Source organism: Neolamprologus brichardi, chromosome 9 (assembly GCF_056152115.1).
Source record: "Neolamprologus brichardi isolate AB-2024 chromosome 9, ASM5615211v1, whole genome shotgun sequence".
NCBI classification, from domain to species: domain Eukaryota; kingdom Metazoa; phylum Chordata; class Actinopteri; order Cichliformes; family Cichlidae; genus Neolamprologus; species Neolamprologus brichardi.
Genome location: NC_142112.1, coordinates 29,596,964 through 29,611,066, shown reverse-complemented (window position 1 = coordinate 29,611,066; position 14,103 = coordinate 29,596,964). Strand labels below are relative to the sequence as shown.

Sequence of the window (14,103 nt, the reverse complement as noted above, 5' to 3'; positions counted from 1 at the left end):
GTGTGATATCACATTGAAATCTCTGACAAATGTTTACAGCACCTTGTTGAATCTAGACTAAAGTGGCTGATAAGTGTATTTTCTAATGTTACACAGTGTCAAAGAACATCATGCTTTTGGAAATGCAGACAAAATGACAAATCAGATTCTCTAATCTACTGAGTGGCACATTTCTAACATTGCATCTTCTGTTGGGCAGTTAACAGGAGCAAAGGCTTAATTATGGCTGCGGTTAAATTACTTTAACCTGCTATTAGTGTCTTAAGTTCCAGGTGACTCTGGGGGAGAGGCTAAGAGACCAAGACACTGTCCTATTGTTTCATCTATTTAAAAAGGCTGGTACAACACTACTACTACTAGTTCTGACCAAAAACAGCAACCAGTGCGAAACATTTGCTATGAAGAAACTTGAAATTTCATTTTGTGTTTTCCAAAAAGCTCTCAGAGCAATCTTATGATTGCCCCAAAGGAACAATGGAGGACACTGATGATGACATAGCTGTTATTGGGATTGGATGCAATTTTCCCGGAGGTACGACTTCATTTTGACACCATTTAAAGCAATACTGAATATCTGCATTTTTTTTCTCCAAAGCTCAAAATTTTAAGATAATGTATACTCAGGTTGTTGTGATACTTTATATTTTAGGTGAGGGGGTGGACAGTTTCTGGAGGGTTCTGTTGGAGGGAAAGAGCTGTGTGGTGGATATTCCAGCTGAGAGGTTTGACACCACTCTTTGGTATGATGCAGAAGGTAACAAACCTGGGAAGATACAGACAACCAAAGCAGCCCTAATAGAAGGGTGAGTTTAAAAATGTTTTAACCACTCTTAATAAATGGCAAACTCATTGTTAATTTGTTATTAAGTTGTTAATGAAAAAAAAGTAATTGAAAATGAAATGTTTACTAATTATTAGTATTCTTATTGATGTTGTTGCTTTTAGTGCGTTGGCAGTCAGTAATTACATTGTAATAAAATTATTAGACTATTTATTCACAATTAATTGGTTAATTACTAATCATTTGTAAGCTTTGATGAAGTTGTGTATAAATACTGAATCACATATGTAACATTTATGAGTAATACTAGTTGGCTTGTAATTTAAAATGTTGTTATGTGTTGTGTTTATATTCATATTTACAATGTTCATAATACAATAATTTGTAACAAGCATTATAAATATTCTATTATGTTATTCATATATTTTATATATTTTTATTGTGTTTTTATCTTATATTATTATATTATGTTTAGATGAGATTATAAAGCTGCAGCTTATAGTTATGATACATCGTTAAATTGTTAAAGGTACCAAATTGATTGATTACAATTTGTAAACCTTAAAGGACAATTATAAAGTTTAACCTGGTGGGTGTAAAACTTGTATTTTCTGGATGGGAAACAACTCATGGTTGTCCTTTGAGTTTGTATGACCTGAGTGCCTCCTTGCCTGCTAGTTAACAATTAACACACACTTAAAAGCTGCTGTGTGGTGCACAGCCCTCAGAGTAAAGGACAGAAATAGGCTTAATCTAAGCCTTTCAGGACAAAAAAAAAGTGGATACAGTTGAAGTTAGTAATAGCATGTTTTTTGACTTGTTTTGTTTTTGGTTCAACACAATGACAAAAATGTTTGGTAAAGGTCAACAAAAACACAATATAGTAACATTAATAAAATGTGTATGCAACAACAGCTTTGCATCAGAATGTGAATGGAAGTGTCTGTTGTTAGCTATGACACAATACAGGATTTGTAAAGTATTGTGTATAACACAAACTACTAACAAAGTGACATAAATTACAAATGACCAGTGATTAGTACACTGCATTATTTCTTTGTTACCTACAATATATAAAAGTTTAATTAAGTTATTTTTCTCTTTGAGATTTTTGAATTATGATGGATCTACTTATTTTATATTCTAGGTTTAATGAGTTTGATTACAAGTTTTTTGGTATTACTGAATCGGAGGCTGACTTCATGGACCCTCAGCAGAAACTTCTGCTGCAGTGTACCTACAGGGCATTAGAAGATGCAGGAATAGCTATGGAAAGCATCAGTGGAACCAGAACTGGTGTCTACATAGGTACTCTTGCTACCATCTATGATACATTAAAAATCCTAAGCAATTTTTAAAATCCAGCAATTTTAAGTCTGTTTTGATTGTGACTGTGCTGCTGCAGGTCTTATGAACAGGGATTATGAGATGCTCAGAAATAATAGCCCTGGCACAATAACCCACTACAATGGCACTGGGACGGCCATGAGTCTTGCAGCAAACAGGATTTCCTTCACCTTCAATCTGACTGGCCCTTCTTTTGCCATCGACAGCGCCTGCTCATCATCTTTGGTGGCTCTTCATGTAGCCAGCCAGGCTATAAAGCATGGTAATATACTTATGCTTGGCTGCCAAAAAAATCAACTATTGGATGATGTATAAAAATTAATTATTTAATGATCTTTCTTTCAACCAGGAGACTGTGAAATGGCACTATGTGGAGGAGTTAGCTGTATAATTGAGCCGAAGGTATTTGTTGCCCTCAAACAGGCAAGCATGATCTCACCTGAAGGAACAAGCAAACCTTTTTCCGCCCATGCAGATGGCTATGGCAGGGGAGAGGGCTGTGGTGTAGTACTTCTCAAGCCTTTGAAACATGTAGGTTGATGATTTGATCTTTAGTGTCAAGTAGTTTTATATAATTGAGATACTATCCAGTCTTCTAATGATGTGACTTTCTTTGTCAAGGCTTTAAGAGACTGCAACAAAATATGGGGTGTTATCAGCAAGACAGCAGTCAATCAAGATGGGCACTCCGTCACTCCAATCACCAAACCCTCCATGGTTCAGCAAGAGGAGCTGCTGAGAAGAATCTACTCTAACTCCGACATCATGAACGTTCAATATATAGAGGCACATGGGACAGGAACCCTTGTTGGAGACCCAATAGAAGCGGGAAGCATCTCGAATGTCATTGCTAAACCCACTCGTTCTGAGACACTTCTGATTGGGTCTCTAAAGGGCAACATTGGACACACAGAATCTGCAGCTGGAGTTGCTGGACTCATTAAGGTACTGCTAATGATGAAGCACAGCACTATTGTTCCCTCAGTTTTCTACTCTGAAGATAGTGCAAGTGTAGATGTAAAAGCCATGAATCTGAGTATTCCAACTAAATCTGTTAGGTGGGAGACAAACGGGCCAATGGGAAGGGTGGCTGGGATCAACAGCTTTGGGTTTGGAGGTACAAATGCACATGTAATTGTAAGACAGTATACAAATGCTACATTTCCCACTGCAACACCAAAAGACTGTACAAAAGTCTTTGTCATATCTGCAGCGTCTGAGAAATCATTAAGCCTGTCCATCACTGACACCCATGAAAGACTTCGCAGGAACCAGTCAGTTGATTTGCAGGCACTCTCATACACCTCAGCGTGCAGAAGAAGTCATTACAAACACAAATATAGGAAGGCCTTCCTAATATCTTCTCTCTCAGATTTAGAACACCAGTTAATGTCTGCACTGAAGGATAAGGTTCAGGCAGTAAGGTCTAACATCCAGGTAGTCTTTGTGTTCTGTGGAAATGGGATTGCCTACAAGGGAATGTGCAGGCAGCTAATGAGTAAGCTTCCTGTTTTCAGTGATAAGGTGAGAGAAATTGAGACTCTCTTCCAGAGTTATGGATCTTTCAGCATGAGTAGATGGCTTTCTAGTGAGCATGATAACAATGATTTCAATGAGCCAAATGTTGTGCAACCTCTTCTATTTGCGATTCAGGTCAGCATTGCTACTCTTCTGAAACACTGGGGTATGAAACCTGATGCCGTGCTTGGCCACTCAGTTGGAGAGGTTGCTGCTGCTCACTGCTCAGGTCTCTTGTCTCTGGACAATGCTGTCAAGGTGTTGTACCACCGTAGTACTCTCCAGGGCAAAGTCAAAGGAGGGAAAATGCTCGTGGTTGGCAATGTGGCTGTAGATAAGGTATTAAAAATTCTTCCGAACTTTACTGGGAAAATTAGTGTAGCTGCTTTTAACAGCCCTCAGTCCTGCACTCTGTCAGGAGATGCTGATGCCATAGACACCCTCCATGAGAGGCTGAAGAGCATCTTTAAAGATGAAACTCTCTTCCTTCATGTCTTAGATGTTCCAGCAGCCTACCATAGCCATATGATGGATCCAGTATTAGAGGACATTAAGAGAAGAATAGATGTTTTAGATACAAACAACATGGAGTGCAAACTGTTTTCAACAGTGACTGGAGACAAATGTTCAGATGGTGATTTTAGCTCAGGCACATACTGGGCCAAGAACATCCGAGAGCCTGTTTTATTTGAACAAACGCTCCGTGCAGCCATCAAAGACAAGTCGACGAGGGGAAATGTGGTCTTTGTGGAGATTGGACCTCGTAGGGCTCTCCACAGGAACATATGTGAGACCCTGGGCAATGATACCGTAGTTCTTTCCACCGCAAATCCTGATAAGGATTATGGCACAGTCCTCTCAACAGTGGCAAAGCTATTTGAACTTGGCATGAACGTGGACTGGCATAAGCTCTACAGGGGTTTGGAGACATTGTCCACAGCTCTTCCAGTCTATCAGTTTGACAACACAAAGAAAGACCTGAATTTTGAATCACTGCGGAAAGGTGATGAGCCATCTTCCTTTACTCCCCATACACTCATATCCCAGATAAAGAGGGATACCAAAGAGTTCATGAGCAACCTCTCTTCAGAGACCGTGCCATATCTTTGGGAGCATAAAAACAACAGCATTTCCATTGTGCCGGGTTCATTTTATGTCGAACTAGCTTTTGCCTCTGTGATGGCAAGTTTTAAGCCACGAAAAACTATTACCCAGCTCCATCTCAGTGTTAGATTTGAAAGTGTGTTAACACTCAACTCACACTCTCAACAACTGAAAGTGAGAGTAGAACATGGAGAGAAGGAGGGCTCATTTGCAATACAGTCCTCTAATGTAACGCATGCCTCTGGAAGATACACATATCAAGATATCAAGCCATTGTTAGAGGAATCAAACATTTGTCCTCGAATGATCTTCCAACGGTGCAAGTTGGTTTGGACGAGAAATGAGATCTATTCAATTCTTTCTCAAGCAGGATTTGAGTATGGCCCTCTTTTCAAACAGCTTGATAATGTGCATTTTGGGGATGAATTCAAGGAAGCTGTGATGGAAATTCAAGTCCCTGGTGATCTTCTGAAACATCTTCATGACTATTTTATTCATCCTGTGCTGCTTGACTATTTTCTGCAAATGACTGCTATGGTAGCAATGGGACAGCTAACAGTCAAGCAGGGATTCCCTTCAGGTATTACAGATATAGTCATATCAGCACCACTGCAGGAAGAAATGATTATGTACTTGCGAGCAACTCAAGAAACTCCAGACTTTACTGATGTGTGTGGTTGCTTTTCCACAAGAGAGGGCAACGTATTAGTGGAACTTAAGGGGGTCAGGATTTCATTCTTGGGCTGCAGCTCAAATGTTTCCCAGTCACTGTTCTTCCAAAATGAAGCAGTTGCTGTTGAAGAAGAATTGCAAAATGGCAAAATAAGAGCAATTGTTTTTGAAGATAACCTCTGTATTGCTAAAGGACTCGGGCCATATTTGCACCCAGAATCCATCACTGTGGAGAGCAAAGAGCACTTGAAGGCATACCAAGTTCGAAATTTAGTGCTCCAGTGTCTCACCAGCAGAGTGGATGTGGAAAATATTCTCTTCCTTTGGGGTGTTGATAACCTCACTCATCTTTCATCTAAAAAGATGCTGGACTGCTTGATGACTTGCTGTGAGATTTTTCGCCAGATTGTTCTGGCTGTGAAAGAGAGCAAACGCTCATGCTCTGTCCATGTCATTACTTACAGATCATCAGAAATGTGTGTGGACCATGTCAGCCCTGGTTTTGCACTTTCTGGTATGATAAGGGCTTGTGCAGCAGAGTTGGCAGATCTTTCTTTTCAGCTGATTGACCTTGCTTCTGTGACCAGTGAAAACATACAAACACTTGCTCAGGTAATAAACACCTGCAGACACCAAGAGGTTTGGATCAGTAAAGGGAAGGCAGCAGTAACAAAAATGGCACGGACCAGATTGACAGAAAAAGCTTTGTTTGATGGTGAAACACATTCAGTGAATCCAAGAGACTTTGTCCTACACAGTACTGATCCATACAGTATAACCCATTTGTCTGCCACCCACTGTGACACTAATGGAAAAGCTCTCCAAGAGAAGACAGCTGAAATTCAGCTAATCAGTGTTTGCCTGCATTCATCAGATTACTTCCCTGTGACCACTTCTCAATTGATCTTTGGTAAGGCAATGTACTGGAACAAGCATACATCACTGAATCACAGACTTCTGGCTCTAGATTTCAGTGGCATTGTTACAGCTGTGGGGAAAAATGTCAATAATCTGAGAGTTGGAGACCATATTGCATCATGTTACCCAGTTCATGCCACCTCAAAAATTGTAATTCCTGAAGCAGTGTGCTACAACATTAAGACATTTCCATTTCTAAAAGAGACTCCATGTGTGTCTTATTTCATACTGGCATGGGAGATCTTGCAGAGCATACTGTTTGAAGATAAAAAGCAGCACAGAAAGTTGACTATTGTTTCCCCAAACTCAGGCTCTGCTCTGACGAAGGTTCTGGCTCTCACAGCAACCAGGTCAGGCTGGAGTGTTTCCTCTCAGTCACATTTCACTGGAGAACCTCCATGTTTTGATGAGAGTCACGCATTCGTTCTTTTGCCACCATTTGATGCCGCTTGGCAGGAGATGTATGACAATGGGGGTCTTGAAAAACACATTATTTTCGTGTTTAGCAGTCATATGCCACCCTCAGTCTCAGACAAATTGTTTACTCCGAAGAGCGAACACATTCATGTGCATAAACTCGATATGGATTATGTTCTCCAGAAAGCTTATCTACAAGCACGAAGCAGGAATATCTGCAACTGGTTAAAATCATTAGGCTTTGATACAGGATCTCTACCTCTAAGAAGGGAGTTGTATCTGTATTCAGACTCAAAAGTGTCCTGGTCCGGTACAATACCTGAGTCCTATTTCACAACAGAGACAGTGCAGCAAATAGTTTTAGGCCATGAAGAATCGTGTAGCCTGGCATCTGAAATCCCTTTGTTTGCAATGCCTAGACAACTCTTTAAACAAAGTTGTACTTATATCGTAACCGGTGGGCTGTCTGGTTTGGGTCTTGAGACAGTTAAGTTTTTGGCCCACAATGGTGGAGCTTGTATTGCAACTCTGTCAAGAAGAAGACCTTCTGATAAAACACAGTTTGAAATGGATCTCCTCCAGAAAAGATACAGGGTTGCTATCATAAACATCCAGTGTGATGTTTCTGTGATGATGCAGGTAGTCGATGCAATTTCAAAAATTGGTGAAACATTCCCTTGTTGCCCTATCAAAGGAGTGTTTCACAGTGCTGCAGTGTTGCACGATGCATTGATTGAATCTCTTGATGAGTCTCTCTTCAGAAAGGTGCTGCAGCCCAAAGTCTGTGGTGCTCTAAATCTTCATTATGCAACACTGCACAACAAACTGGACTTCTTTGTGTGCTATTCTTCCATCTCATCAGTCATTGGCAATGCCTCACAATGTAACTATGGCGCAGCCAATTCTTTTCTCGACCTGTTCTGCCATTATCGACGAAATCTCGGCCTATCTGCACAGTCCATCAACTGGGGTCCTTTGAACCTTGGTCTCCTGCTGAACAAAGATCATTTACAAAAGTTTCTAGAGGCAAAGGGGATGATGATAATGGATGTTTGTGAGGTTCACGAGACACTTAAAAAGAGTCTTTTGATGAACAGACCCCAACAGGTAATATGCAAATTCAGCTTTAAAAATCTCAGTATCCATGTCCTTTCGCAAAACGAGTCTCTCAGAAAGCGATTGTTACCTTTGGTAGAAATGGAGCTCAAAGATGAAGTACATAACAAACCCAAAACCCAAAGTTCTTCCACATATGAACATGTGAGGAATATTGTGAGTGAAATAATCAATGTAAGTGCAGAGGAACTAGATCATGACTCCAATCTGTGTGCTTTGGGGATTGACTCGATGTTAGCAATGACTCTGCAGAACAAGATTTTCCAGGAGACAGGCGTAAATATACCTTTGGTTGTAATACTGGACCCAAACAGTACACTTACCAGTTTGGTAACTAATGTGTTAAAGAGTGAATAATTAATTGCTATTCTATTACTACTGATGCCATTTTAACTAAACAGTTACATTTGTCTAACTTGTTAAATAAACCCCAGGCAGTGTTTTCAAAGATAATTGGAGCTAATCAGCTAAAATAAATATTTACCCAGCTTCCAAACAAACCCTAAATTCCATTTCATTTTACTTTTCTACATTTATTGTATTGATTGTATGTATAGATTTTAAATGATGCTAAAGTCCCTCAATTTGGGTTCCAGGGGAGTAAATGTCGTGCATACATTGCTAACATCCTGCTAATGCACGCTATTTTGTTATCTAATGGTTTAGTACAGTCAGTGTTGGGGAGTAACGGAATACATGTACCGCCGTTACGTATTTAAAATACAAAATATGAGTAACTGTATTCCGTTACAGTTACCGTTTAAAAAGGTGGTATTTAGAATACAGTCACTTTGTTGAAATAAATGGATTACACGGCGGTACTTCCCTGTTTCATATTGTGGCGGGTCAGGCCTGTTTGGATTTTGTTTGACAGCTACGTTCTGTTGTTCCAGGCGGCAGCGTTACGGTTGCCATGGTTACAGGGTCTCTGCGTGTTTCCTGGGTGAGAGAGCGCCTGTTGTTGTTGTTGCGCTAAGCTAATAGGCAGAATGCTACAGGTATAGCGCTAAAGAATGTAGCATCATAGGCAGTGTAGTCCGTACTGCAGGGAGAATGGACTGCCATACACGTTATGTGTCTGTGAGCGAGGGAGGGAGAAAAAGGAAAAGTACGAGCTGTCATCGAGCAAAAACGGGAGCTGGAAGCATGTAAATATAATAATAACCACTGCAGCCAAGAAGAGTGCCTGACGAGCCCAGTTGTAAGTAAGCTATTAAGACTCGACTGTACGCTGTGTTCGTGTTTTCCTCCGAAACAATAAGTTCCGTTGGAGCAGCCTTTCAACGCCTCTCTCTGTCTCTCGCTAGCAAAGTTGACCCAGACAACAAAGTAAAGCTAGTTTTCGGCTACGAGCCCGACACAGAACCCACCGTATTAGTCAGAGGTCCCTTTACTACGGTTCGGAGCCGCGAACCTTCAGTAACAGTAATAAATCACAGCAATAGTAGATTCATGTAGTTGTAAACAGCATGATAATATATTAAGTAACCCAAAGTATTCAGAATACGTTACTCTCATTGAGTAACGTAACGGAATACGTTACAGAATACATTTTGGGGCATGTATTCTGTATTCTGTAATGGAATACATTTTAAAAGTAACCTTCCCAACACTGAGTACAGTACATCCTGTCTCCATGGCACATGTGTCTGAATAAATGCTGCAACAGACTTTACAACACATCTTACAGTACATTTGTGTATAAAGCCTTGCTCACATATATTTTGGTAAATATAGGCTTTTCTTTATGTTTTGGCCTTTTGTCCACATGTAAATGGCATTTTAGGTCACTGAAAACTGAGCTTTCAAAACCCTCCTTTCAGAAACTCTGCTTAAGTGTGGACAAGGAAAATTAAGATTTTGTCTTCTTGCGTTTTTATGCCCCATTTTTGGACGTCACACTTTGTGCTGTGTTATTCTTTGCAAGCTTCGGGTTTGCTGATTAACTTTGGCATAGTACTGGCAGTATATGACACGTTTTTTTGTTTTATGTGGACGGACATGTTTAAACATAAAAGTGGAAAAATCCCCATTTTAAAAATACTTTTGAACATGTAGACGTAGTTAAGAAGCAGCTAGTTGTGTTTATCATAAGTGAGCACTCTTAGATAGCTTCTGCTAAAAACTCTTCTGCTGCTTGTTTGCTTGAAACCAAAATATAATAAAAATAATGACAAAACAAAACATAATAATTCTTTATCCCATGAGTATCACAGTCACCTTATAAGCGCTCTGTACAAGACTTGCTATGAGAACCTCGACTATTTGTTGTGATTACAAATTTCTTTAATTTGTTTCAGATCATAATTTAATTACTTTTTAATTACTTATTTTATTTTACTTTTTTAATTTGTATTTTCAAGAAATTAATAATCCTCCTTTGAAAACATTGCCTCATTATTTGGTGTTGTGTAATAAAAGCTTGACGAAGTTTGTGTCTAGTACTCTAAAACTGTTATGCCCTTTGTCATAGCTCCATTGTAATAATATTTTAAGTCTGCATAGCATTGATTATGAAGCAGTGAGTTACACAAGTCATGCCTATGATCTATGATGTATAAATTAATTAAAAAACAAAATGAGCTTAAATCTCTTAATTCAGCTTTGAAACGTAGGGTATTTGTGTCTAAGTGTACAAAATAGATGACTTTTGCCATTGAAAGCTTTGCATATTGAAATGACTATGGAAATGGTTCATGTATTATGTACATTTTTACAGAAATATTTACCTCTAATTTAATTTAATTTACCTCTTTAAAAAAATAAAATAAAAAAAGAAGAAAAAAACAATGTTTTCAAGTTTGATTTTTCTGTGTCAAAAAAGAAAGAATTATAATAAAGACATGATACATCATGATAGCTTAGGTGAAGCCTTTTCAAATGTTAAAACTAAAGTGCAGTGGATATTAAATTGCTCTATGATATTTTTTATTTTATTTTATCACATATTCATCTCTCTGGGACCAAATTGACCTTCCCATACGATATGATAATTTTGTGCTCAGCGGAAGGTTCAGAAATCATGTGTGCCGCCAAATGATCATTCATTGGACATGCCAGCTTTTTTCCATTAGTGTCATAAAGTTGATAAACACTCAGAATTAATCAGTTAACAGTGATAAGCACTGATAGTAGATAGTAGAAGGAGAGAACCCAGTAGCAATAATTGGTCTTTCTACAGATGCAGCAAGACCAATTATAAAGATAAAACATTTATTTCAATTTTTAAAAACAATACAAGATAAGGCACTTACTTTACATAATTTAGCAGTAAATGCATTTATACAGACTTACATGTTTAGTTGCAATCCGCTTTTTTTCTGTACCATATTGGTGAGTAAAACAGTGACATAAATATCCTTTGAAAACTTCCAGTTAGTACAATACATGCCATTTGTTTAAAAAACCGCATTACAAAAAAAGAAATCGACCAAAATCTAAAAATGAGTTCCAAAAAGGATGCAAAGTTCTGTAAACAAGTAGCATTAATATCAGAACTTTCTTTTATTGCAATGGCCGTTTTATTTATCTATTTTTTTTAACTGAATCTCAGTGGAAAAAAAAGATTGAATCCATTATTGTAGTGTTCTGACGGTTGATGGCTGATTGTATTCATAAAGTAAATATCTCCATTTGAGTTTTTCACAATCTGGTAGAAACTTCAGCTTCATCTGGTAGAGACTCTGGGTTCTCACTGACACTTTCACCTTCAGCTCCTTCACTCAGTAGAGCTGCCACTGTTGCAATAGTTGCACTGGGATCCAACAGTTTCACCAAAGGTACATTCACACCTCTCCCCTGAAAGATCAAATTCTGCAGAGTCATAGCCTGCATAGAGTCAATGCCTAAGGATGAAAGTGGTAAATCATCTTTTAGCTCACTCTGCTCCATGCCAATAGTCTCACTAAGTAGAGAAACAACATAGTCCTTTGGAGAGACGGAGACATCTTGTTTAGTTTCAGAGTAAGTCTCTCTAGAATTTTGGAAGGCTGCCTCAACTAATGCAGAAAGGCGCATAGTCAAGGCGTTATTTTGGGAGAGGATATTGTATCTGATGTTTCTGAAGTGAAACCTGCAAACAGCTTGCTGGGGTCGGTTGAGCACAAGGCATTGCTCCAAGCTTTGATAAATCTCAGCCACATCTAAAATCATTATTCCCTTTGCCTCCAGAAAACGCTGGAAATGTTCTTTGTTCAAGAGCAGACCAAGGTTCAGAGCTCCCCAGTTGATAGACTGTGCAGGCAAGCTGAGTTTGCGCCTGTATTGACAGAACAGATCGAGAAATGTATTGGCTGCTGCGTAGTTTGTTTGCGATGCGTTTCCCAGGAAAGCGGAGATGGAGGAGTAACATACAAAGTAATCCAACGGACAGTGCTTTGTTGCATAGTGCAAATTCAGGACACCGTTTATTTTTGGCCTGAAAACCTTCTCGTACAGAGATCTGTTAAGGGTCTCAATCAGTCCATCATGCAAGACTACTGCACTGTGAAACACACCTCTGATCGGAAAACCAGGGAACTTCTTGCCAATGACATTGATGACTTTGTGGATATTCTCATAAACAGATATGTCACACTCCATGCTGGTGATGCTGTTTCCACACTGTTTCTCCACATTGTTGATTTCCTGCTGTACTTCTGGTGTGGGCTTGCTTCTGGAGAGAATGACAATGTACTCACCACCTCTTTGTGAGATGAACTTAACAGTCTCAAAGCCCAGACCAGAAAGACCACCTGCCACTACATACACAGACCTCTTTCGAAAAAGCCGTTTTTTTGTTCGGAAAAGTGGAATCTCAGACAGTGTGCTGCCAACATCATTTTCTAGAGCTACAACAGCCAATTTCTTGGAGCTGAAATATGAGTCTGGTTTTGCTGAATCAATGCGTTTTCGTTCACATTTTGCACTCTGAAAGGTAAAGCTTTCAAGAGCCAATTTCCCATTAAAGTTTAAGGACTTAAGCCAGTGATAAAGGTATGGCCTGTGTGTTCTCAGGAATCCCTTTTGGAAAATGACTGGCATCTGAGTTATCTGTACATGAACACCTTCCTTTGCACTTTGGAACACTTCCTCAACGACTAGATCCTGCTTCGGAGATTCACATACGATTACAACATGTTGCAACCCTGGAAAGTTGCAAATTTGAGCAGTTAGGGATTCATCAAATGGAGGCAGAATGACAATTGCACCCAACTGACTGGCACCTACAAAGGTTCCATTGCACTGCGTTTCAACATTCACATTCCAGCCTGATTTGCAAGCGCTAAATGCCAAGACTTTCAATAGTGCAGAATCAGGCACAGAGCATATGATTGTTATATTACGCTTGGCTCCGAGCAAGGCTCGATGAAGGATTTCCCATGCTAGCACAAAGTAGGAAACACAAGGTGTTTTTCTGAGGACGGGGAACCTTTTGGTGCTGTAGCACACTTCCTGTGGTACTCTGATCTTACTTGCTGCCACCACAGGATAACAGGAAGCAACATGTTCTCCCACTTTGAATTTCCTTACATCTTTTCCAACTGCAATGACAGTACCGCTGAAGTCAAGAGCGAGCAGCTTGTGTTTCTGAGATGAGTGCTTGTTCCAATACAGTGTTTTGCCGAATTTTAGATTTGAAGAGCTGACTGGGAAATAGTCGGATGAGTGAACACATATCTTACTGGGCTGGATTTCAATGAATGTATCACTGATCGGCTCAGCCTCCTCGTCAGAGCGAATGGCACTCAGTTTCGTAATTTCATGAGAATCAGCTGTCAGAAAAATACAAGGTTCAGACACTGTAGATGTATAAGTGCCAACATCATTGTCAGTGATTTCTAGTGGGGTGCGCACAATGGAAGGTTTCAAGACCTGTCCATCTTTTACCACCAGTTCTGGGTGCTTGCTGCATGGGTATGACCTTAGGACATCAGACAGAGCTGCAATGTCCTCAGGAGAGATCCTGCTCACATCAATCAGCTGAAAAGAAAGATCTGTTATCTCAGCAGCGAACGATCGTGTCATACCAACAAGAGCAAAACCTGGACTTACATGATCTACTGTGATGTCAGATGAACGGTAGGTTATGGCTCTAATTGATTTTGGGAAGTGAATTCGCTTTAGCTCAACAACTATTTGGCGGAAAATCTCACAGCAGTCAGCTATACTCTGCAGGATGATTTCAGCTGGCCGTGATGTGAAGTCTTCATTGCCCCACAAAAATAAGACCTCATCAAAGTTTTCTCTAA

The 14,103-nt window shown here is 39.6% G+C and overlaps 1 protein-coding gene across 1 annotated transcript; it reads left to right on the top strand.

Moving 5' to 3' along the window:
* Window positions 1-474: 474 nt before the first annotated feature.
* pks1 (polyketide synthase 1) lies at window positions 475-13,774 on the top strand. Its single transcript, XM_087845653.1, has 7 exons — window positions 475-532; window positions 650-803; window positions 1,929-2,089; window positions 2,187-2,390; window positions 2,478-2,659; window positions 2,750-6,034; window positions 13,748-13,774. The coding sequence occupies exons 1-7, from the start codon at window positions 475-477 to the stop codon at window positions 13,772-13,774; spliced, it is 4,071 nt and encodes a 1,356-aa protein (XP_087701779.1).
* The last annotated feature ends 329 nt before the right edge of the window (window positions 13,775-14,103 follow it).

Coding starts and splice junctions, on each gene's coding strand:
- pks1 (XM_087845653.1), top strand. CDS start 475: ATGGAGGACACTGATGATGACATAGCTGTTATTGGGATTGGATGCAAT. Junction 804..1,928: donor AAAGCAGCCCTAATAGAAGG/GTGAGTTTAAAA, acceptor TTTATATTCTAG/GTTTAATGAGTTTGATTACA. Junction 2,090..2,186: donor CAGAACTGGTGTCTACATAG/GTACTCTTGCTA, acceptor GTGCTGCTGCAG/GTCTTATGAACAGGGATTAT.